Source organism: Molossus molossus, unplaced genomic scaffold (genome assembly GCF_014108415.1).
Source record: "Molossus molossus isolate mMolMol1 unplaced genomic scaffold, mMolMol1.p scaffold_m16_p_12, whole genome shotgun sequence".
NCBI lineage: Eukaryota > Metazoa > Chordata > Mammalia > Chiroptera > Molossidae > Molossus > Molossus molossus.
The window spans coordinates 97826765-97851777 of NW_023425347.1; the positions used below are offsets into that span (position 1 = coordinate 97826765).

Here is a 25013-nt window from a genome sequence, read left to right on the forward strand (position 1 = left end):
CATCCTTGTTACCACTATTATCATCATCACTGCCATCACCACCACCACTATTGCCACCATCACCACCATCATCACTACCACCATCCTCATCACCACACCACCATCATCCCACCACCATCCTCATCCTCATCATCCCACTACCATCACCACCATTACCACCATCACCACCATCACCACCATTACCACTGTCACCGCCATCACCACCATCATCACCACCATCACCAACATCATCACCACCATCACCAACATCATCAACATCATCATCACCATTATGATCACCACCACCACCACCACTATCACCACCATCATCACATCACCATCACCATCATCACTACCACTATCATCTTCATCATCCCACTGCCATTATCACCACAATCACCATCACCACCACCATCTCCACCATCATCACCATCACCACCACCACCATCAAAAGTCAATTCACAGAAAGAAACTGAAACTAAGAACAGGTACACACACACACACACACACACACACACACACAGAACAGAGGTGGGATTCAGACCCAAGTGCTCTGACTCACTCAAACCATTAAGTCACATTGCTCCCTGCCTTCCCCGTAAAACACAGTGGCTGGAGTTAAAGACCCCTAGAACTTGGCTACTCAAAGGCATCATGTGGGAGCTTATTAGAATTGCTGAATCTCAGGCCCCATGTTGGACCTACTAAATCAGAATCTGTATTTTATTGTATTATTTATTTATTTTTAAAAATATGTTTTTATTGACTTTTTAGAGAGAAAGGAAGGGAGAGAGAGATGGAAACATCGAAGTGAGAGAGAAACATCGATCAGCTGCTTCCTGCACGCCCCCCACTGGGGATTGAGCCTGCAACCTGAGCATGTGCCCTGACCAGGAATTGAACCCAGACCTCTCAGTCCCTGGGATGACACTCAATCAATTGAGCCACACCAGCGGGGCAGAATTTGTATTTTAAAAAGCCCCCCGGGTGATTTGTAGGCACACCGTAGTTCGTGAAGCCCCACACTAAGATATTTCTCCTCTGACATTCTGTGAACTGTGACCTCTGCATGGAGTAAAGGGTCCCTCTCAGTTGTGACCATATGTCTCCTACATGCCCCTTCTTCAACCATTCCACTGAATCAGGGCTGGGAGGAGAAGTCCTTTGTTCCTTCTCAGAAGTATCATCTTGTTCGACAGATGAGGCCAAATGCTTCTCAGACTATATAGCCCTAGGTGTCCCCAGGAGCCACATGGAGGGTTTGAGGCAGTGTCTAAGCAGAACCCTGCACTTGCCAGGAAGGGACAGTGGTTGGCTGGGTAGGGCCTCCACCTAGGAGGAGATGCCCATATGCATACCTCACCCCCAGGGCCTTTGCACTGCCTTTCCCCTGCCTGAAAAGCTCCTCCCCCATTTCTCACAGGGGATTCCTTCCTGTCACTCAGATCTCTGCTCCACGGCTACTTCTGTCTACAGCAGTCCCAACCCACCCCCAGTCGCACTCTCCTTCAGTTTGCTTCTCAGCCTCATCACTACTTCAAATGACCTGCAGTTGTTCACCTGCTTGTCATCTGCACTCTCCGACAGGGGGCAGGTCTGTGGGGGCAGGCCCACAAGTGTCTGGTTCTTTACGCTCTCTCCAGAACCAAGAACACTGCGTGGTACATAGTAGACACTCAGTAAGTATTTGATGAATGAACAAACAGCCCGAAACCCTAGAAGGGTCTATCTGGTGCTGATGTGCTTCAAAACCTAACTCACCCAGGAAAATACACGTGACTCTTACACATGGGAAGTGGGGGCCACCTCATGCTTGGTGGGGAAATTGCATACCTAAAATAGCAAAAAAAAACCCCCCAAAACTAGGGAGTAGTATCACAGAAACCTTCCAGCCATGGGAAAGGGGGTGGGTACCACCAAGTGACTGCCTGGAACCCTTCTGGAGGAAAGAAGAGTAGAGAGATGTACCACTGCCCGCCTCCCTCTGTTCTCCATCCGACAGCAGAACAGGCCGATGGAGCTCCTCGTCTCTTCTGCACAGGAAGAGATCGAGGAGAGGGGCTTTCTGATGCCCCTGAGACTCGGAGAATCTCCCAGAGCCCCTGTTCAGTCTGGAAATCCATAAAGCGCCTTCAGGGACCGGAGTGGCCTAAATCTGTCCTGGGAACGTCAGCGGCCCGATGGCCAGCCCGCCCGCGATGCCTTGGGAGCAGCGTTTATGTATTAAAAGGCCACTTTTCGCAGAGAAATGCTGTAGATACATTAAGCTGTCGCCTGTTCTTCGGAGAGCCGTTATTAATGGAAAACAATAGATTAATAGTTTTAAAACGCTTGTTCAATAAGTAATTTTTATGGCTCTGGATAGAGCCCATTAAACATTTCTGTGTGTTATTATAAAGAAGTTTTAAGCGTAAAATCATAAAGTCAATAATCAGAGAATTAGTCACAGCGGCCAGCCACAGGCCATTAGTTTTAGGCGCTGTCAGAGACACCTGTGGCTTCCGCCGAGCGGTTTCATTTCGGGGCGACAGCAGCAGCAGCGCCAGGTGGGGATGGAGCGACGAGGGCCCGCTGCCTTCCACGAACTTGAGGGGACAGCAAGCAGGTGTGAGCAGCGGGATGCCAGGCAAATATTTACAAAGTGCAAACGTGAATGCAAAACTAAAACGATCCAGGTCAATTTGCACATCCAGGCTTAGACTCTTTATTTCCCCAGTGATCAACTACCTTTCGGAGCCTCCCTCTGCCCGAGGCGAGGCCTTGATCTCTTGCTAAAGATAGAGGTGGACGCGAGCGCAGAGACTCCCCCCCAGAAAGGCTCCCAGGGCCGGTTTCAGAGAAATGGCGTTTCCACCTCCTGTGGCAAGAATTTGCAAACGGAGACTGTGCGCTTTATAAAACGACTTCTAAAAAAATCATGACAAAAGCAATACAATACAGAAGAATATTGGATATAAACAGTAATTTAAATTTTTTAAAAAAAATTAAAAACATGTTTTAGAAAAGTCACACATCATTAGGGAAGCTTGAGAAAACCCAAAGATAAGAAAAACTATCCATCATCTCCCTTTCTATTTCACTCGTTCAACCAACGTTTGGGGAGGCAGTGATGAGTCAAACAGGCACTCCTGGCCCCATGGAGCTGACATTTGAGTGGGGAGACACAGCAACAAATATAAAAAGCAGTAAATTAGAAAGCAGGTTAGCAGGTAGTAAGTGCTACAGTAAGCAGGGGATGGGATACAGGTGATACGAGGGTGGGTCTCACTGAGAAGAGGACATTTGCATAAAGACTAGAGGAGGTGGGGGAGTGAGCCACGCAGGTATCTAAGAAAAGGGAACTCCAGGCAGGGGGTGCAGCCAGTGCAAAGGCCCTGAGGCAGGAGCATGCCGGGAATGCTTGAGAAATAGCAGGGAGGCACGTGTGGTTGGAGCAGAGGGAGGGAGGTGAGAAAGTGGGAGAAGAGGTCAGGGAGGTGAGGGGCAAATTGCAAGGACTTTGGCCTTTCCTAGGAGTCAAAAATGGAGAGGTTTGAGCAGAGGAAAAACATGAGCCACCCTAGTTTTGAAAAGAATTCTGCTGCCTGCTGTGTGGGGTACAGACAATTAGGGGTGAGGGAGAAAGCCAGGAGATGAGAGGAGGCAGCTGCAGAAACCCAGGTCAGGGACCAGAGTAGGGAGAAGGGGTGGGGTTCTCGGTATATTTTGAAGGTAGAACTAAGGGGATTTCCTGCAGGTGTTCACCTGACCCGGCCTTTTCCTGGTACTGCTGTTTGTATCTCCTCCAGGTAAGGGGCTTCTGGGCACAGCAGCCGCAGTTATAGCTAGGTGTCTGGGATTTCTGACCTCACAGATGAGTAGCCTCAGCAAGCTCAACCCCCATTTCTGGTCTTTCTCTTTACAGGGCCCCCCAATCCCCCTGACTGCCTGGATTCCTTTTTTTTTTTTTTTTGCCAAATGTGATTACGTCTGCATCCTGATGCCGAGGGTGACTTTATTTTTCAAGCCTGATGCTCAGCCTGCTTCATGGAGAAGGAGGTGGGTTTGGGAATAGTTCTTACAGGGACACTTGATGATGTTTGGTGGGAAGCTTCCATTCTGGGAGACAGAAGGAGCTGAGCCTGAGCACAGATCCAAGGCAGGCATCTGTGGAAACGGAGCTGAGAGAGACAGAAGATGGGGTGAGACCCAGGTTCTGTCCTCTTGGAGTTAACAGGCATAGATTACCGCTAGGTGTGTTAACCCAGCTCAGGTGCTGCCTCCTCCAGGCAGTCTTCCTAATCCTTAATCACTCCTCCTCTGTGCATCGTTCCTGCCTCTACCATTGCAGCTGCCACCCTGATTCATTATCTGTTCACACAGCCACCTCCTGCTAGATCTGGGAGTGTCTGTTTGTGTGGGGGGCACGTGCAGTGTTTACCTTAGGCCCTGGCACACAGTAGGTGCTTAGAAAGTGCTTAATGAAGTGAAAAAATGGTGCTGCCAGATTTGCAGAGGCTGACTGACCTTGGAGCTGATGAAGCATAAGCTTCAGGGGCCCTCATTTGCACTCTGGCCCCTTATGGGCTCACAGGACCATTTGGCTGTAAAATGAGCAAAAGTAAGATTTTTAAAAGAGGCCCTTCCCCCAAACTGCATGAGCTTTAGGCCTCACACAACCAGGAGAGGCTCAGAGAAGCAGGTTTCAGAGCTGGGGTTCAATGGGATGGGCTTAGGCCCCTCAGAAGGGGAGCTGATGCCTCTTTGGGGGCTAAAGGGACAGAGAGCTGTCCTGATTTACGCAGCAGCTGATGGCCTGGGGGTGGCCCAGAGGGTTGTGGCTCCCTGGGCTGCTTTTGTTGCTTACATTTCACTGCCTGGCTCCTGGGAGGGTGCAGGCTGCCCCACGAACCCCTGGTACTTTCCCTTTCTCTTCTCTTTTCCTCCTCACCTCCATTTTCTCTTCCCTTCATCCGTTTGTCCTCCCTTCCCTGACCAAGCCCAGAGTTTCTCCCGAGGGAGTTGTGGCCCACAGCGGGGGAAAGAAATTTCATGAACTATCCCTTCCCTTCTCTTTCTCTTCCTTTCCACACTTTCGCTTCATCATTTACCCAGTCTGAGCCTCAACTGCCTCATCTGTAAAATGGGGATAAGAAAGCCTCCCTATGAGACATCTGTGAGGGGCAAAGAAGACACAGTGTGAGCACATGTTTATCACTTGTCAAGGGACATTTAAGCACCAGCTCTTGTTCTGTCTGACAGATGTCCCCAGCCGGGAGGGCTTCCCTGGTGGGGCAGAGCTGCCGGAGCCGGAAGCGGGACCCAGGTTCTGAGCCCCTGCGCCTCCCTTTCCAGCCCCTTCCCTGCGAACGCCAGCTTCCCACCAGTGGTGTGAATCGTATTTCTGTGAATAGTCACTGCCCTCTAATTTCAGTCTAGTGACTGGGTTTTCCTCTTTCACTGGCCCTACCTCTAGAAAGCAAACTCCAGGTTGGAAATCAGAGTATTTCAGAGCGGTGAAGAGGTTGGAGCAGAGCGACCGCTACGTGATGAAGTGTCCTGTGCTAATGTCCAGGCTGGGCCAGGAGCGCACTCACCGCCCACCCACGCTCACTCAGGTAACGGTCTCGGGCCTGGGGCGGGGCGCATCCCAGGTTGGGCTTCTCTCCAGAAGGCTTGGCTCCTGAGCCTCAAGGCGTGGCTGGGCAGAGCAGTGGCAGCTGGAGGGGCAGCTTCCCCCCCAGACATCTGTGGGCTCTGGCTGGGCGACTGAGAAAGTCGGGAGGAGAAGGCATGGGAAGGAACGGGAAGCATTAAAGGTTTGTGAACTCATGTTCTTGACTTCCCATTGCAGCTGGCCCAGGGGACATGGGAGGATGGGGACTGTCACCAAAGCGGCAGAATTGTGTCCTTGTGTTCTTTCTCTCGGGGTTGAGAAAATGTGCTCGTTTGAATGCTTCTTCTTGCCCTCGGCAATGGGAAAGGGTTATAGACTTTTAGCCATAAAAGGACCTCAGACACAATTACGTGTAGTGTCTCCATTCAAGAGGACACAGAGGCTTCTCCCCAGTAGTGAGCTCCTTCCCTGCCCGTGGGCTCCTTGACGTCTGATTTCTCTCCAGCCCTGGGGAAGCCTCTGTGAGCTAAACAAGACTTGGATGGGGGGCAGGTTACAAATGCAATTGCCTACGGGGACCAAACCCCAAACAAGTGCCAGACTAAGGAGGCAGTCAAGAATTTTATTCATGTCTTCATCCATGTAGCAAACACTTTCATGCCACTCACTCCATACTGGGCACTGTTCTAATCGCTTGGTAAATAGCAAATAGCAAATAGCAGTGGGTGCTATTATAATCCCCATTCTACGGATCAGAGAACTAAGCAGAGAGAGATTAGGAGACATGTCCAAGGTCCCTCAGCTGGTAAAGGGCAGAACCTGGCTATGATCCAGGCAGAGCTGGGCTGTGGAACCAGCCCTGCAGAGGGGTAGCCCCCACTCCACCCTCGCCCCATCTGGCTAGAGTTTCAAACTTTTCAAGAGAAATTAGAAATTCGTAATTGTATGGAAACTTTCCTAATTTTAAAAAGTTGCCTTTCACTTTGTAAACATTGTGTGGCTCAAAGAAAATACTGAATTTAGCCTGGGCAACCCCTGCCTGGTACAAGGAAGATGGACCCAGGAGAGAAGAGGAGACAGGGGGGAGGGAGAGACTAGGAAAGGAGAAATGAAGAGTGTAGAGCGAAAGGCCTCTGTGACAATCACCGCTCACTCAACAAGCATTTATTAAATGCCTACTCTATGCCAGCTGCTGAGCTGGGCTAGGGAGACGGGTTCGAATAAGACATGGACCCTAGCCCAGGAGGAGCTTACAGTTAGTTCTAGTCCCGCCTGTCTGAATTGTAATACAAGTGTGCTGTGACAGGAGTTGTCCCAGGGACATGACTCGGAGCCCCAATCCGGCTCACTGCCATCTTGGGCAGAGGGGCAGACCCTTCTGATATGCCTTTGCTTCCCAACTTTAAAAAGCAGGGGCTGAGTGGGCAGGGATATCTCTACCCACTTGCCTTTTTAGTGGCACAAGTGACCACCATGCCTGGTGTTGGTGCTTCTAAGAATTGCAGGGCCCTGCTCCCCAGATCCCCAAGCTTGCCACCAGGTTCTTTGACCTTAGCGGCTTGGTCGCGTCTCCCTCTGCCCTGGGCCTGTAATTCTGGGAACTGCCGCCAGGGGGCCAGCGTTGCCGGCGTCAGGAGACACTGGGCCGAGTTGCTGAGAAAAGCAGGATCCGCGGGGGCCCAGGAGCCTGCTTTGTCTCCAGTGGCCTGTCTCTGCAGCCGGGATGCCCAGCATCCTTCACCAAGGGAGGTGTGGGAGCCTGCGGTGCCCCACGTCCCAGAACACAGACGCAGCGAGGTGCGCAGCACGTACGGGACAGAAGATCGGTCTCTGCTGCCCAGCCCACCTCCCCCCCCCCCCCAGTCCCCCACCTCATCGAATTGACTGATTCATTCCTGGTGACTTCTGCAGCCGCTGCTTCCGAATCTGCACCTTGAACTTGCATTAAGTTTTAATTAAAGCCGTTTCACTGGCCTTGCCCTTGGCTAAATGCAGCCGTGGGCACAGGGCACATAGATATTTAATAGTCTGCCTCTCCCGCTGAAGGCACAGGGTGCCCAAGGGTGTACCCGAGCCGTGCCCGCTCGCAGCGATCTGCGTGCTCGCTTAAGTGTGCCCACAGGCCCCGAGCGGGAGGCCGTGCAATAACTATTCATTGCCCTGGGTTAAGTGTGCCCAGGGGCACCCGTAAACTCAATGCAGTGATTAGCGATTGCTCCCAGTGAAGGCTGCCCGAGGTCCTGCAGAATGTCCTCAGCCCTAAATATAGCCTCCGCGTGGGGCCTTAAAGGGCACGGTGTTTTTGCTGCGCACTTGATCGCGTCTCCCTTCCCTTCTTTATGCAGAATGGTTTCTCTCCTCCTTAAAGCCTGCTGCCAGGGGCTCCCCTGCCTTCCGCCAGGCTGCAGCAGACTGACGGATAGACAGACAGGATATGGGAACAGTGGGACAGTTTTGATGGTGGCAAGGGGGAAATGCTCAATCCTCTGGTCTTCTCCCCAAACAGGCATCCTCATTCCTTCCTCTTCGCTCCCCAAGGTCCTGATGGCCTCCGTGTACCTCGCCAGCTGTGCCTGGGACCCCAGCTGCCCCCTTGCTTGGGCGAGGGCAGCAGCTGAGGCAACGGCATTTCCCTGGGTCTGTTGACACTCGAGTCCCAGAACATAAATGATTTTCTTGTCTTAATGAGCAAACAACCCTGCCGCTCAGCTCTCTCGCCGGCCTCCTGCTGGGGTAATTGCCAGGCTTATGTGCTCGGGCAGAAATGTTTACTCACCTTTGCTTACCGCTCAGGAGAGGTTGCTTCCTCTTTGTTCTGCAGGTCCCCTGGCCCAGCCCTGGGAAGCGCCAGTGGACAGGGATGGCAGGAGCAACTTTCCAGAAAATTCTGCCAGCAGGTGCTTGGGACAGTCTGAGGCAGGGCTTCTGTAAGCCTCTGGAGAGTGTGGGTGGACAGTGCCAGCTCTCTTGGGCCCTTGTCTTGGCAGCCAAAGCTGGAAGCTACCCCCAGTGCCCTCCAGACAGGATGAGGCCATCTGAGTGGAAACCTGAGCGTCCCTGCTCTGGGTGGGAGACTGGGCAGGTGGCCTCCGAGGTCCTTCCAGTGGCAAGGAGCTCATTCCTTCGCAAGGCCGCCTTTCTGGCAAAGCTCTTTCCCCAGACTCTCCTGCTGGCACTGGGTCTGTCTCTGCAGCATCCTGGAAGGAGGTGGTCCTTTCTCCGCTCCACTTCCCTCGGAACGTTTGAAGTCAGCTTTGCCTTCCTGAGGTCTCCTGAATCCCTCCTGCTAGTTCTCCTAGGACAGGGTCTGGGGGCCGCTTCCTGCCCCCACCCCCAATCCAGGCACCCACCTGTATTCAAGGCCCCAACTGCCAATGTCCCACTAAAGTGTGGCACATGGAACTGAGGACAGGGCTCCCGTTGCACCTGGCCTGGGTGGCATCTGGGCGGTCCGGGTGGCTGTGCTGGTGACTGCGTTCATTCCTTCAGCCACATAGCGCACCTACTGTGTGCCGAGTGCTCCTGCAAGGGTTCTGCTCCCCTAACGTGTAAGGGGTACAACTGCCCAGTTTGCTTTCCTCCCTAAGTGACACGCTGTCCTGCCTCCTTGTCCTGCCAACCTCCCCTTAGCTCTGTCACCTTCCCGAGTGTCCCCTCAACTTTGCCTTCTCCTTGACCTCCTGGTGACTGTATCTCCAGGGCCAGACTATTGATGAGTGTGTCCTGTTTCTCAGCCATGGCTGCTGCCCCCTTTGAAGGGAGCCGGTGGCTTCTCTGGAAGATGCCAGCCTGAGGGGGTTGTACATGGACATCAATACCACCACCACCGCCACTGTCAGAAGAAGAACTTCAGAGGCAGGAGGTCAGTGGGGGGCAGCAGCCATGCCAGGGCACCCCGAGGGGGGTCTCAGGGCATAGCACCTTCGAAACTAGTGTTCGGAGCAGCTACAGGCTCCGAAGAGCAGTTTGCTGCCCCGATGGTACCGATTCAAATGTCCACCTGTGCGATCGGACAGATTTAGGCAGGCAGCTTCGAAAATTGGGCCCCATTAGAGTAAAGTGCTCGGCACGGCAGATGAGGGGCTCCTGCAATCACGCATCCAGCACGTCCTGATCATGGTGGCAGGAGCGTAATTACCATCTCTTTAAATAGCCCAAAGTTGCCGTGTAAGAGAAGACGGCTCACATGACATTTGCTCCCAGCTCGCTTCCTGCTAAAAATATCCTGGTGAAATAATATTTCCTGGTTGCATTGGAGCAACAGCCCCTGACCTGGGCTCTGTGACACCGGGGGGTTTAGTCCAGAGGCTGGTCCGACGGGAGGGGGGCCCCTGTGGAGGGAGTTTGCTTCTGGAAGGAGCCGTTTCAGAGGCTGTAGGGGAGCACTCCTGCCTCACCGGGGGCTGCACACCTTCCCAGAGCGTCTGCCACTCTGGCTGGGAAGCAATGACACCGCGTGCCCCCCTGGTAAGACCCGGGAGTGCCCCCAATGTCCGCCCTTCCCAGCTTCATTGCTCTCCCAACTCCTCCGTGTTCCTCCCTCTCCTGGGCACCTGCTCCCCATGGGCCCATCCCACTCCTCCTGTTCTTAACCCCGACCTTGGCCGTGCGTTTCCGAATTGCTTGGGACAGAGACCTCTGCTCTCCTGGAGGGCATGGGTGTTTGTGGGGTGTGGGTGGGGTGTAGAGTCTGGATGGAAAGTGCAATCATCTACTAGCGGTCTCTAAACTGGGGTCTTCGAACTTCTCAGAGTCCCAAGATGGGCTCCAGGGGGTCTGAGAACCCAGATGGGACAGGGTTGGCAGCCTTCGTCAGTTCTCCAGGGCTCTGTGGTTTGACAGCTGTCTGAGACCCCCTGATCCAGACCCTGTATGTGTTAACTCTTTCATTCAGCTTGGGGTACAACAGAGAGAGACCACGTCCTATCTCGGGGGAATTGAAATTCTAAGGAACTCCATATTCAAAGTTAAGTGGTCCGAAGGTTCCAACCTGTATGGTAGATCAGAGATGACTGAGATTTTACATTGTATAGGATTTTATCATGAACCAAATTTCAAGATCAGGGTTCTGGTGAATTTAGGGCTTTGGAGATGGTCTTGCCGAGCCCCCCAAACATCTTTTCCCTTATTCATGATCCTTGAAATCCCTTTATTTGGAGACAGATGCTTTCATTTAGCAACTGCAGAGCTGGCTTAAAATGCCCCTGTGAGAGGGCTGACACAGTGAAATTCTTGCTAAAGTGTAAACAACTGATATGAGCTTTATTTCTTAAGAGCAGCTTTGGTAATGGAAGGGCACCAGGCTGGGTCACCAAAGCCGAAGACGGCCTTAGCAGAGACATTTCTTAAGCTTCTCAGGGGCCGCCCTGCTCCTGGCACCTGCTTCCTTACTGGCCTTCACAAATGGCAGGATCCCCTGGGGGGTGTGGTGGCCTTTTTCTTCTCTTCATTCACGCAGCCAAGTTCCAGTGCAGTCAGTGAAACCAAAAACCAAGTAATCTCACATCACCAATTCAGAAAGTGTGCTGTGCTGGCCATGGGCATGGCCCCTGGCTAAGGTTCTGCCCACCCCTCCTTTTTAAAAACTAATCTTTATTGTTGAATGTATTACAGATGTCCTCCCTTCTTTCCTCCATTCACCCCCACCTCCCCAATACCACCCCCTTTCTGCCTTCCTCACACTATTGTCTGTGTCCACTGGTTTTGCATATATGCATAGAAGTTCTTTGGTTTATCTCATCCCGCCCTCCCTCCCCACTTCCCTTTGAGGTTCATCAGTTTAACAACAAATTTGTACTTCTTAATTTCTTCGTATTTTTCACTCACCAGCCCAGCCCCCTCCCATTTGGCAAGCAACAAAAAGTTCTCTGTGTCTGTAAGTCTGTTCTGCTTGCTCATTTTGCTTGCAGATTCACTTGTTGATAGATATGTATTTATTGCCATTTTATTGTTCACATTTTTGTTCTTCTCTTTTAAGAAGACCCTGCAACATTTCATATATTTCTGGTTTGGTGGTGATGAACTCCTTTAGCTTTTTCTTGTCTGGGAAACTCTTTATATGTCCATCGATTCTAAATGATAGCTTTGCAGGATAGAGTAATCTTGGTTGTAGGTCATTGCTTTTCATTACTTTGAATACCTCTTGCCACTCCTTTCTTGCCTGCAAAGTTTCTTTTGAGAAATCAGCTAACAGTCTTATGGGAGCTTCTTTGTAGGTAACAAACTGCTTTTTTCTTGCTGCTTTTAAGATTCTCTCTTTGTCTTTAACCTTTGGCATTTTGATGATGATTTGTCTTGGTGTGGACTTCTTTGGGTTCATCTTGTTTGGGACTCTCTGCTTCCTGGACTTGTATGTCTGTTTCCTTCACCAAGTGAGGGAAGTTTTTCTGTCATTATTTTTTCAAATAGGTGTTCAATTTCTTTCTTTTTTTTTTATGCTCACCCGAGGACATTTTTTTCATTTTTTTGTTCAGATAGAGTGGGAGGGAGAGAGAGGAAGAGAAATAGAGAGAAACATCGCCGTGAAAGGTATACATCGAGTCGCTGCTACTCGCATGACCCAACCAGGGCCAGGGACAAACTGCAACTGAGATATGTGCCCTTAGCTGGAACCGAACCCAGGTCTCTCTGGACTGCAGGCTGACACTCTAACCACTGAGCCAAACCAGCCAGGGTGATTTTCAATTTCTTGCTCTTTCTCTTCTCCTTCTGGCACCCCCATGATGTGAATGTTGGTACACTTGAAGTTGTCCCAGAGGCTCCTTACACTATCCTTATTTTTTTTGGATTCTTTTTTCTTTTTGCTATTCTGATTGGGTGTTTTTTGCTTCCTTATATTCCAAATTGATGGTTTGCTTCTTGGCTTCACCTACTCTACTATTGATTCCCTGTAAATTAGTTCAGTGAGTGCATCCTTCATTTCTGACTGGTCTTTTTTTTTATGTTGTTGATGTTCTCACTAAGTTCCTTGGAGTTCTCCTTAAGTTCCTTGAAGGTCTCACTAAGTTCCTTGGGCATCCGTATAATCAGTGTTTTGAACTCTGCATCTGATTGATTGCTTATCTCCATTTTGTTTAGTTATTTTCCTGGAATTTTGTTCTGTTCTTTCTCTTGGGACATGTTTTTTTGTCTCCTCACTTAGGTTGCTTCACTGTGTTTGTTTTTATGTATTAGGTAGAGTTGCTATGTCTCCTAGGCTTTGTAGGGTGGCCTGTTGTAGTAGGTGTCCTGTAGGGTCCAGTGGCACAGCCTCCCTGATCATCCCAGCTGGGCCCTTGAGGTGCACCCCTAGTGTGGACTGTACATCCCTCTGTTGTAATTGAGTCTTGATTGCTGTTGGCACGTCAATGGGAGGGATTTACTCAGGCTGACCAGCTGCAAGGACTGGCTGTGCCCACTCACCACTGGCCTCTGACTCCCTTGGAGGATCAGCTGTGCAGGGCCCACCACACAGGGCAAGACTTACTTCAGCAGGGCTCTGGTACGCACTGAGTTCACTCCTTGAGTGTATCATTTGTGGAGGTGGTTTGGTGGTGGTGCTTTGACAGGGTCTGAAGCTGTCTACTGGGTGTGCTGGCTCTGGGGCAAGGTCAGCCTCTGTCTGTGTTCTACCGGGGCCACCAGGCACAAGCTACAAAATGATCTGCAGATGGCTGCTTCTTGTGCTGGGTTTGGAGGTGCCCAGGAGAAGCCAAGTTGTGAACCAAGGCTGATTGCTTGTAGTGCCAGGCCTGGGCCCACTTAACGAGAGGTATGGGACTCTCTGAGACCAGATGCCTGCCACACCCTTTGGTTCACATACCTGCAAAATGTGTATTTTTCTGTGTCACGTGTCATCCCAGCCAGAGCAGAGGTCTTTGTTCATAATCCCAAGCAGAGACAAAAGAAGCTTCTGCATCAAGGAACGCCTGAGCCCGAAATTCCTCTGAGGCTACCAGCCCAGAACCTTCACAGACAGGACAGAACACAGGAACTTTGCTGTGGTCAGCATCCTGGGATGCTCTAGGCCCAGGTCAGTGCTCTGATTTCAACATCGGCTGTCCTGACCTTTCTGGAAGCCCCTTCTTCTTTGGGCCACTGACACCCTGGGGAGGCAGAGAGTGGAGAGCAGATATGTGGGACCATCTGAAATTGGACCTTTGCTACTTGGGCCCCTGAGGCCTGGCACTCTTGCCAGGGTGGACCCTGTGGGAGGACAGCCACAGGGTACAGGAAGCATCCTGCCACACTCGTTGCTCGCCGGCAATGCCAGGTGGCCAGGGAGCCCCAAGAAGCAAGCTTCCATAGGGCAGCCCTGAGCCTGGCATTTGCTGAGATGGTTGCCTTCTCCTCTGGACAAGAGAGAGCCTATGTCAGTGTGGGGCGAGTGGGCTACCAGAGGGGGTGCCTGCAGGAAACAGACACACACCGCATGAGCCTGCTTTCCCGCACCCTGTGTTCTTTCTCTTGTGGCAAGAATGGCCTTCCTGGGCCCTGCAGGTCCCACACCACCCGGGTAAGCGATGGTATGAGGCACAGTGACTGGAATTGGCATGGGATCCAAGTGGTGTTCATGTCAAAATAAAAAGCCAACGTGGAGGCAACAAGCATTTATTTGAGATAAAAAGAAAAAAGTTGCAATCGGGGGCATAGGTGCAGAAATCCGAGTTATGTCCCGATTATGGGGTGAAGGCGAGGGTTTTTTTTTTAATAATTTATTTTTTATTTTATTTTTTTCCTTTATTGATTTTAGAGAGAGAGGAAGGGAGAGGGAGAAAAACATCAATGAGAGAGAACATGGATTGGCGACCTCCTGCACGCCCACCACTGGGGATCGGGCCCACAGCCTGGGCATGTGCCCTGACCGGGAATCGAACCGGCGACCTCTTGGTGCAGGGGTCAGGCTCAACCACTGAGCCACACCGGCCGGGCAAGGCGAGGGGTTTTTATGAGAAAGGGAAGGGAAGTAATTACTTGAAGAGAAGGAAGGCATATCTACCGGCTCTAATAAGCTAAGTGATTCTTTAGCTCCACACGGTTGGTTACTGATTCTAAAGGATTGTCCTTGATTTCAGTCCTTGTCTCTTCCCGTCAGCTTCTCAGACAGCGGTTTGGAAGACACTGTTGGTTTGGCCAGATCAAAGCTTCTCTTGCCCACTTCTCACATCCCCGAGTTCAAGGAGCACGTGGAAAACCTGTCCAGCGATGACAGCCGACTCCACCGCGACATAGCTCCTTTTACATCATTTTCCTCAGGGGTGACGTCACTGACAGGGAGGGGCGGGCACCTCAGCTTCCTGGCTCACTGCAGGACCTCGGGGACTCGCTTGACCCTCCGCTTTTCACCTGCAACACGGGAATGCCGGCACCTGTGGGGAGGACCGGAGGTGACGGGGTGAGGGGCTCGGCGGGGACCCTGGCCCGAGAGGAGCCACTGCCCTTGAGACCACCCAGCTGTCCGTGTGGGCTCCAGGTCCTCAGGTCACTTACCATGCGGATTAGGCTCCTTGGCAAAGTGGGTTACTTCATGCCACTTACTTTTTAACCCGAGACGAACCCTTCTTCTAAACGTGGTGTGTGTCCTCTGGGCTGAGATGCGGGGATTCCCGTCTTAAAAGGGGTTTTCAGCGAAAGCCCGGCTACCAGACAACCTGGTATTCGCAAAACCACCGGGAGCAAAACCCGTGGAAATACAGCACAAGGAAATACACATAATTCACAAATGATGTCGATCACTTTCATCTCAGACTTCCTAACTGTCCTCAATGGAAGACAGACGTGGAGGAGATTTGACTCAGATGTTACTAGCGCAGGAATGCCCCGTTACCAGGATATGATGTTTCGGTGCTGCATAAAAATGTAATTGTATTCAGGACTATATTTAAAGATTAAAAGGGGGACTGCCTACCACATCTAGCCCCAAATTCACAATTAGAAACAAAGCAAGAGGCAGGGTGGGGGGTGGGGGTGGGGGGGGGATGAGTTCTAACAGCCTGCTAAAAATGGAAGGTTTTTTTTTTTTTTGAGAGTTTTTACACGTTTCGGCTGTTTTTATTTTAGCAGTTTCCCGTGGCGATGACATTGATTTTGGAAAAGGATTTTATCTAACAAATATTCACTGAGCACTTGCCGTGTGGGCGGCCCCGAGGGAGGCTTGGTGGCGGGGACAGAGACCACTGGATCCTTGTCGTCCTTTGGTGTCTGGAAAGGAATAGAGGAAAGTCTGCAGAGTTATAACAGAGAGCGGGGGGCCAGGGGGAGACACCAAGGAGAAGATGACCTTTGTCCTGGGCTTTGAAGAGAGGGCTTGTCCTTGACAATAAATAAAATACCAAAATAGCTTGGCAACAGCAGTAAGAACATTTTAGAGAGACTTTTTGGCCTCTCTGGAAAGATTTACATGGGGGAAGGAATGTTCCCTTCCTCGTTTAATTACTTTAATATCAGCAGCCAGAGGAATCTCTCCCCTCTCTGGCTCCCGCACACCTTCACCGCACGCCCTGCGGCTTCTGGCTCTTTCTCCTCCTATGGCAGTTGCCGGCGCCCCGTCCTGTCTCTCCCTCTGGGCTGTGAGCTCCTCGCGACAGGGGCTGAGTCTGGTTTACGCTTTATTCCTCGTGGGCCTTATCAAACCGCCTTGCCCTGGGTAAGCACTTAATACGTGCTCTTTGGACTGACTTTGCACTAGGAATTCTTGAAAAATGTTTCAGGCAAAGAACATTTCTCTGTGTCAGTAGGCTGGGATATGACTGCACCAGGGTTGCCTAATCACTTGGTGGCTACAGAAGTTTTTCCTTTTAATCTTCTCCCCGCCCAGGGCGGTTAGAACCTGCAGGAGAAATTCTATTGTCTGAGGTCAGAGACATCGAGGTCGGCGCGGGCAGTGCGGGGTGCAGCCTGCAGAAGAGGAGCCAAGGGGTGGTTTAGCTGTAGCTGTTGTGTATGTTCTTTCATTTTTTTAATCCTCACCCAAGAATGTTTATCTATTTATCATCAGATAGAGTGGGAGGGCGGAGAGGGGGGAGAGAGAGAGAGAGAGAGAGAAAGAAAAGAAACATTGACATGAGAGAGACACATTGACTGGTTGCCTCCCGCACGACCCGACCAGGGCTGGGGACAAACTGCAACCAAGGTACGTGCCCTTGACCGGAATCAAACCCGAGACTCTTTGGTCTGCGAGCTGGCTCTCCAACCTCTGAGCCAAATGGGTCAGGGCTATTGTGCATTTTAATTTTTTTTTTTTTAAATCCTCACCCAAGGATATTTTCCTATTTATCTTTAGATAGAGTGGGAGGGGGGGAGGGGAGAGAGAGATCAATGTAAGAGGGACACAATGATTGGCTGCCTCCCACACAACCCAACCAGGGCTGGGAACAAACCACAACCGAGGTCTGTGCCCTTGGTCAGAATTGAACCCGTGACTCATTGGTCCGCGGGCTGACACTCTACCGCTGAGCCAAACTGGCCAGGGTGGCTGTTGTGCATTGTAAAGCAGGATTACTGACAAAAGTGCCTCTAGGGGTCAGGCAGGGAGTATGAATGTGTGAGGGTAAGAAAACACATGGCGCAAGTGTAGGAGGGTAAAGGCTGAACGCTCAGTGCAGGAGACAATAGGGCGCAGTGGGGACTTCAGTGAACTAACAGCCACTAGACCCAATACAGACAGTACCCTCCCTTAGCTGGAGCCCATCCCTGCCGTGTAGGGAGGCGGCCAGTGTGGCCAAATTGTCTGATTTTTCCAGGAGAAGCTGGTTATAAAGTTTTGTCTATGAATTTAAAAAAAAAAAAAAGTCACACCCTCTGCAGGTCAAACCAAACATGTCGAAGGGCTGCCTTTGACCCATGAGCCAGAATTGGTAACTTCTAATCTAGCGGTCCTCAACTGGAGGTGTCTTTGCCTCCCAGGGAACATGTAGCAATGTCTGGAGACATTGCTGATGGTCCCAACTCAGGGGAATGGTGCCACCTCTGGTGGGTAAGGCCAGGGATGCTGCGAAACTTCCCACGGTGCACAGGAGCCCGCTCCCACGCACAGCAAGACCCCTCCGGCCCAGATATCTGCTTTCGGTGGTTCCTGGGGCGGGCCCACGTGTTTGGCCTCCAGTTAGGAACGGCTCAGAGGTGAAAAACGTGGGTGGCATCAGGCAGGGGCAGCGAGTCCGTGCCAGGTGCTCTTCGCAGAAATTCTGCGATTCCGTTTCGGGACCAGAGTCTGACGCCCACGTGTTCTCGGAAAGCGCTGCAGGTCGGAGGTCCGTGAAATGTACCCACGAAAGCAGCTCCTACCCGGACGCTCGAACCAGGCCTCCCAGACCTCTGCTTCCCCATCTGTAGAAGGGGACACGTGGGGCCCGTCCAGCAGGGTGTCCGAGGATTTGCCTCCCGAGGAGGAGAGCTGGCCTCTGCTTCCTTCCTGGAAGGTGCCGGAGAGGAGCTGCCTGCCTCAACTGCCACATCGGAGACTGCTCTCTGCCCACCTCCCCCGGCCTCCAGACCCACCCACAGGAGTGCCCTCGGCTGCCTCTTCCTAGTCCCAAACTGCAACCGAGGTACGTGCCCTTAGCGGGAACCGAACCCGGGTCTCTCTGGTGTGCGGGCCGGCGCTCTAACCGCTGAGCCAAACCGGCCAGGGCTCACTCCCAACCTTTCAGTGGATGGGCCTGTACAAGGTCATTGCCCCGTCTTCCCCTCGCAGTGTCTTCTGAAGGGCCCGTCCCTGCGAGGCCTCGGTGAGCTCTCTCTGCGCCGTTCTCCAAAGGGAGCCCTACTCTGACATCTGGCCACGTCTTCTCCTCCTCCAATTCAGAATATTCCTCGGATAAAGCGGGGGGTCGGCGGGGGGGGGGGCACCAGGGCTCCTACCTGAGAGCAGCCCCCCAGGCTGTCCTCCCTAGCTCATAGCATCCCGGGACCTTGAGATCCAGCCAAAGGAGGCGGTGGGGAGAGTCAGTGCATGCAAACAGAAGGAGGGAAACTGAGGCATGGAGCCCAGGAGCTAAGCCTGGAGGCCGAGGCAGTGGTCCCAGCTCCCACGGGCCTTTCTCTGGACTATGATCCTCAGGGCGGCCAAAGGCCCTGTCTTCTTACCTCTGATGCTTTTTCTCTCTCCACTGCTTGCTCGCTGAAGAAGGAGCTCAGGCCATTCCTGCAAATGGCCAAACCTGTGGGAAGAAGCTGGACATCTGTCTCCCTTTTTCCCAGAGCACTGCAGAATCAGCATGGTCCTTGGCTCCCCCGGGGAAAGTGGGGTGACCTGGACACCCCCGCCTTCAGCCACATTGTCCTCAGCTGCACAGGGCTCCTTCTCCGCCACCTGTCTGGGGTCTGAACAACTCGAGGTGTTCCCAGTCTCAAGGCCGTCTGTCACCCTAACTGATGGTCTGGGAACTATACGGCCTGAGCAGGACCCTACACAGCCACCAGGAAGTCCCCTCCTGCCGGGAGTGTTGTCACAAGGGGATGTGGCTGCAACTGAGCCCATGCAGAGGGAGCCTGGCCCGGCCAGCAGGGAGGTCCAGCCGCTGAGGAGGCATCAGAGAGCTCAGGAAACATCCTCCGTAATGGAGGCCGTGGGGCCACCTGGGAATGGGGCCGCCTGGGCAGGGGGCCAGAGGGTCCCTGGACCTTCATCCCAGAACCAAATAAAGACATGGAGGGGCCAGGACTCACCCTTGTGCTGGGGACAGATGCCACAGTGACTGTCCTATAGTGAATACCTCCAAGGCTTGGTGGCAGCAGCCAGGCCCCTGTGCCCATCACAGGGCCTCAGGACCACGGGGAGGCACAAGGTGGGCCCAGCAGCCCCCCGCCCCCACCCTCCGGCATTCTTACCACTGAGCAGCTGCCAGCAAAAGCCGGCCACCTGGCACTCTTCAGGAGAGCCCTCTGGCCTCCGCCTCCAGGAAGCCCCCAGCCTCATCTGTGGGAGGGTCAGAGAGAAGCCAAGGCCTGGAGTCAGCGCCAGCTCGCTGGGGGGGCAGCTGGGTGGGGGCAGCACACATGCCCAGCCGACGTGGAGCCTGGGGCTCCCAGGGACATGTCCTCGGCCAGCCTGCCTGAGCCTGCAGACCCTTGCCCTGCAGGAGCCCGCAGCCCACGTTGGCAACCAGCCCTGAAAGTCACAGACTCCTGAGCTTCAGAATATTGTGGAGGGGCTTCTGAGAGGTCCCCTTGCCAGGGTGAGTCGTGGAAGGGTCCCCAGGGACCCCAAGTTCAGAGGAGTGGGGTGGGCGGGGTCCGGATGTGTTTTCCCTGGTGAGTGCGTGACCCAGCGTGTGTGTGCAGGCACACTCAGTGGGAATGTGGGGGGATGTGGGAGGGGCAGCACAGGCTCTGCAGCCAGACAGGTCGAGTCCCTGTCCCTTCACTCTTCAGCTGTGTGACCTTGGGCAAGGCACTAACCTCTCTGTACCTGAGTCTCCCAAGCAGTCAGATGGGGGGAGATCACAGTTCCTCTCCAGCGGGGCTGTTGAGGGTCAGTGAGGAAATGGACACCCAGCCTCGGTGCGTGCTCAGGCGCAGCGCACTCGGAACCGTGAGCCGAGCTTGTGGTTAGAACCGCTGTGGTCCGGGGGCTGAGCCGCCGTGCTCCCGGCCCAGGAGCGGATGTTCGCTTGTCCCGGAGGACGTGGGAAGCCATAGCTCAGCCGTCTCTGGGGGTGGTGGGGATAAGACCGTAAGTGTGAGACACCCCTTCTCTGGGCCTCCGGGGGCAATACCCCAGGTCTCTCAAGGACCCCATGGGAGGGGCACGGAAGTGTTACCATGACTCGCCACTCCTTGGTTCTGGTTCCCATGGCAGCAGCTGGTACCCGGTTGGCATGGACAGCTCCGGTGACCCCGGGACCCCTGGGGGTACGCCAGCGCTCCCAGACTCCGCGGCCCAGAAGCCCAGCGGTGGCCTGAGCCGGAGCGGCACTCGGTGCTTCCCTGGAAGGGTGGCACCCCTCCCGCTCGGGTCGACCCATCGCTGGAAGTGGGACTTGAACCGCAGCCAAGGAGAGGCCTTCAGCAACGCCCGGACTGCGAACAAATAAATAAATAAATAATCAGGGCTGTCTTGGCTGATAAACGGTCTCTACCTCCAGGACGACGTCCCCCCTGCCCGCCCCCTCCTTCCTCCTTCTCCAGGCAGATCCATCCCAGCAAAAGCTTAATAGCCCCATTTAAGGCTTTTCCTTTTCAGCACGGAATTGAGCTGCTCCTGCCATTACGAGGTTTTCAGCTTCTCCCTGAAATCAAATTACTGACTCCATTTAATTTTTTAAAAGCTCGGATGATTTCCCTTCTTGAATCGGAGCCGTGACTCCAAGGCCAACCCCCCCCCCCAGTCCCCCCAGCCAGGCAGGTCCCCTGCAGGCAGCTTCTGCCCAGGGACAGCGGCCCCCATGCCAGGGCAAGCCTGACCCCTAGAGGGGAAGCCAGCAGGAGGAGGCCCAAGTCTCTGGCCACTGCCCTGGAGCCCTGGCTGGTGGCCTAGGCTGGGGGAGGGAAGGCCTCGGCCTCCCCTAGGCCTGGGTCAGCTCACAGAGGCCAGTGGCTGCGGGGCTGGAAGGTGTTCAGAGGCTGGGGGGAAAGGTGGTTAGTGCTGCCGCTGTGGGCTTGCCGAGGGCTGGGTCCCAGCTGCCTTTGCGAGTGCGTGTCCTGGGCCCCATCACTCGGCACGTGTTTACGGAGCACGCCCACGGGCCAGGCGTGTTCCCGCTCTGGAAGGGAAGACAGCCGGACAGAGGCCCCCCTGTGGGAGCGAGTGTTCCAGTGTGCACATGTGTGAGCGAAGGGGACGGGTCCACATGAACACATGCAGGCGAGGCCAAGTGCTCTGAACACACCCAACACGCTGCCAGGATGGGGGTGGCTTCGGGCTGCTTTGGGGGGGGCTGCCAAGGCGCCCCTCTCCGGAGGGAAACCTGGAAAGAGCTGGGGGGCATTCAGGCCGAGGGACAGCAAGTGGGAGGGTTGGGGGGAAAGAAAGAAGGTGGGAGGCCTTGGAAGCTGGTGGAATGAGCAGGAGGACGTGGGGGGGGAGGGTGGGCCTGAGGGGCCAAGGCAGGGGCCCAGAGTCTATTCGGGCGTTAAAGCGCTGCCTGGAAAGTGGACATCAGAGGGACAAGAGCAGCAGCAAGGGGACCGGGATGGAGGTACGTCCTGAGTGAGACAGGCCAACCTGCCCTGCTGGAAGGAAAGGGACACAAAGGGCCCCTCTACCCTCTATCGAGATGGCTCGGTGGAGGTGGCTGCTGGTGACACTTGAGACATGTGACATCCTCCGTCCCACAACACTGGCCTGCAGCCTCTGTCTGTCTCTCTTCTGCCCCCATCCATCTTCCCCTATTCCAGCAGAGCCACCCAGCTTTGGGGCCTCCTAGACTAGGGGCGCGCACCCCCCCCCCCAAGAAAGACCCACAAACCAGGGCTGACCCTTTACCAAGTTGTCCTCATGTTTAACCACCCTGTGTTCTTGGAGACGAGACAAAGGGGATGGAGTTAATGAAATCACCAGGCTTTACCTGGCATAAAAGGCTCTTCACCCCCAGGCGGGCGGCGATTTGCAAGGCTGAGAGGGTCGGGCATTAACTGTTCTGGGCATTCTTCCCAGTCTGCGCAGCTAGAACAAACCGCTTCTCTTCCTTTCCTCGCTCCGCGCCGGCTCCAAACCGGGACAGCTGTTCATTAGAAGGTGCTCGGGCTCCTTCTGTCCTTGCTCGAGATGGGACAGGTCCGGGGCTCCAGGTCCGCCAGGGCCGGGGTGGTACTTGTGCCTGATCCCGGGGCCGTGTGTGCACATGTGTGAGCATTTTCCCCTGCCTCGGGGACCTCCAGGTCTTGCAGTCATTTGTTTGTGGCAATGAGAAGTCCCGACAGGGAGCGGCTCTCCCCGTCCCTTCTGCGTGGGTCTGAGGCTACCTGGGCTGTGGGTGCTTAGACCTCGGTGGTTCCACACCTCCGGCAGCTTGGATCCTCATCTTTTCTCCCTCCGACTCTGTGTGAGGTCCTGGATCTGTGATGCATTTATCATCCTTCTCTCTCGTTACCCGGAGCAGCCAGTGGCCCATTTCCCGTTTGGGTTTTCCTCTGAGCACACAGCCGGTTTCCATGCCCTGCACCATCCAGGCTCATTGCTCTCCCCTTGTGGAAGGTCTCGAATCCCCAGATTTTAGGTGCTGCCCAGGGCGGAATTCTTCCATTGCGACATGCTCCTCTTGCCTTAGCTGCAAGTCCCCGTTGGCTATTTGAATATTACTGAAACCTGATCGGAGTCATCAACTTAGTAATACTCCAAATGATTGCATCACCAGAGGGGTCGTGGTGGGAAGAGCTTTCTCCTGAGTGACCTGCCCGAGCGGTGTGACCTTGAGCCAGTCAGTTCACTTCCCTGAGCCTGTGTTTCAGCATGAGGCAGTTTAGAAACAGGAACCAATGGCCAGGCCACCTCTGCTCTGCGAGAACGTGGGAGCCCATCCTATGAAGGTGGTAAGTCGAGAGCCTCCAATGCTGTGAGAACCCCTCACCCGTGAGCATCCACCCCCACCCCATCTCAGCCCAACTCTTTAAAAAAATTTTTTTTGTTTAAATTGGTTTTAGAGAGAGAAGAAGGGAGAGGGAGAAAGAGATAGAAACATCGATGAGCGAGAACATCGATCGCTGCCTCCCACATGCCCCCCGCTGGAGATTTGGCCCACAACCTGGGCATGTGCCCTGACCGGGAATTGAACCGGCGACCTCTTGTTGCATGGGTCGACGTTCAACCACTGAGCCACGCCGGCCGGGCTCAGCCCATCTCTTGACACCTCTGCTGCTTTGGTCTCTGGGAGTGTAGGCTGCCAGAGACATCAGGCCAAGCCACGGGGCGGGGGGCGGGGGGAGCAAGACAGGATGACATGAACAGATGCTTGTTCCCATGTAGCCAGCCAGAGCCCACCTGACCTTGCTCCACAGGTGACCTCCCCTCGCTCCTCGTTCCTCTCCCAAAGCCCAGGATGAGCTGTCCCGTGTCCCAGACCTCAAAGCCCTAAGAACAGTGGTCCTCAAAGTAGGATCCCCGGACCAGCAGCAACAGCACCACCTGGGAACTCGTGAGAAAGGCAAATTCTTGAGCGCTACCCGAAACCTACTACTCAGAAACTCAGGGGGCGGGGCCCAGCAATCTGCTGCAACAAGCCCTCCAGGTGATCGTGATACACGTGAAAGTTGAAGTTCTGCGAGAATCTGTGCCAGGGACAGCCCCCCACCCCGAGTCACAGAACCCTCTGCCTCCCTCACGATAGCAACCCTGGACAGCTTCCCGGTCCTTCCCAGCTCCAGCTGCCCTCCAGAGCTGGCACCATCTCTCTGGGGAAGCGAGGAAGAGTTCTGCCCAATTTACAGATGGGGAAACTGAGGCGTGAAGAGGGCAAAACCAGGGTTCAAACCCTAGTCTCCTCATCCCAAGGTGAGGGTTCCTCCTGGACACCGGGGGTTTCTGGGGCTCCTTAACCCAGAGGCATTAACACACGTCGATCGGCCAGAAAGGAAATCCCCCCTCCAGCTCCCTCTCCCCAATTTCCAGTCGCAATCCCCGGAGACAGCATCCAGGAAACATAAATTTTGCCCGGTGGCTGAGTAAGAGCTCTGAAAGGAGTTGCACATCAGGGAGACGGGACTTTATTTCTCAATGAAATAGCCTTTTTATGGTTGGAATAAAAGCGCCAGCGGGAGCCTAATGCCAGGAAGTAGAGAACACATTTGATAAACTCCTTCAGCCCGGGGTGGGGCTGCCTTGCAGGGGGTGGGGGGAGAGCGCTCCCCACGTTTCCACATGCGTGTTTTTCTTCAGGTTAGAGCCTGGAAATCCTGGGGTCCTTCTCGTGCACCCCATAGCTAGTGGAGGGCTACCCCGGGACCAAGCGAGCGCCTCGCCGGGCCACCGGGTCCCAGGAGCGGGGCTGCAGTGAGGAGAGTGGGCAGCAGGGGGCAGCATAACCCACCGTTCCAGCCCAAGCGAGTGGGCGCTGCGGGGGTGCTGGGGGGAGCAGGAAGGGGAGTTCTGAGGCTCAGCACTCAGAGGGGGTCAGCAGTAACCCACACACTGGGACCTCTTCCTTCGCCCTTGAGCCCTTCGCACCCCCAGCCCCTCCGCAGCAAGGACAGTCATCCTCACTCTTGGCTGCAACCTCTGTAGATCCAAATCTTAATGTGGGTGGGGGGCAGGGGGCACGTGGGGGAGGGCTTCTCCATCCCTTTGCCTACCCTCTGGCCGGTTTCTCCGGAAAATCCTCTAGGCTTTTGGACCCGATTGACCCCCTGGCTTCCTTCTGAAGGGCTCCTCCAGGGGCTCAGCGTGTACGTGTGTGGGCGGTCGTTTTTGTGGGTGGGGGACCTTCATGGTCACTGGGAGCAGGAGAAAGTCCTGAAGGACAAAGAGAAAAGGAAGAAAGCGCCTCATTTGAGCACGTGGGTGATTGGCAGGTTTACGGCCTTG

General features: G+C 54.0%; 1 protein-coding gene across 1 annotated transcript; it reads left to right on the forward strand.

The window, feature by feature from the left end:
* Window positions 1-1081: 1081 nt before the first annotated feature.
* On the forward strand, window positions 1082-24514 carry CUNH1orf127 (chromosome unknown C1orf127 homolog). Its single transcript, XM_036256843.1, is given in 13 exon segments — window positions 1082-1298; window positions 1425-1573; window positions 3967-4017; window positions 5435-5475; window positions 5477-5576; window positions 13827-13896; window positions 13899-13925; window positions 18842-19130; window positions 19132-19182; window positions 19184-19228; window positions 19636-19676; window positions 19679-19731; window positions 24413-24514. Coding segments are annotated over 13 exon segments (1236 nt in total).
* Window positions 24515-25013: the final 499 nt, after the last annotated feature.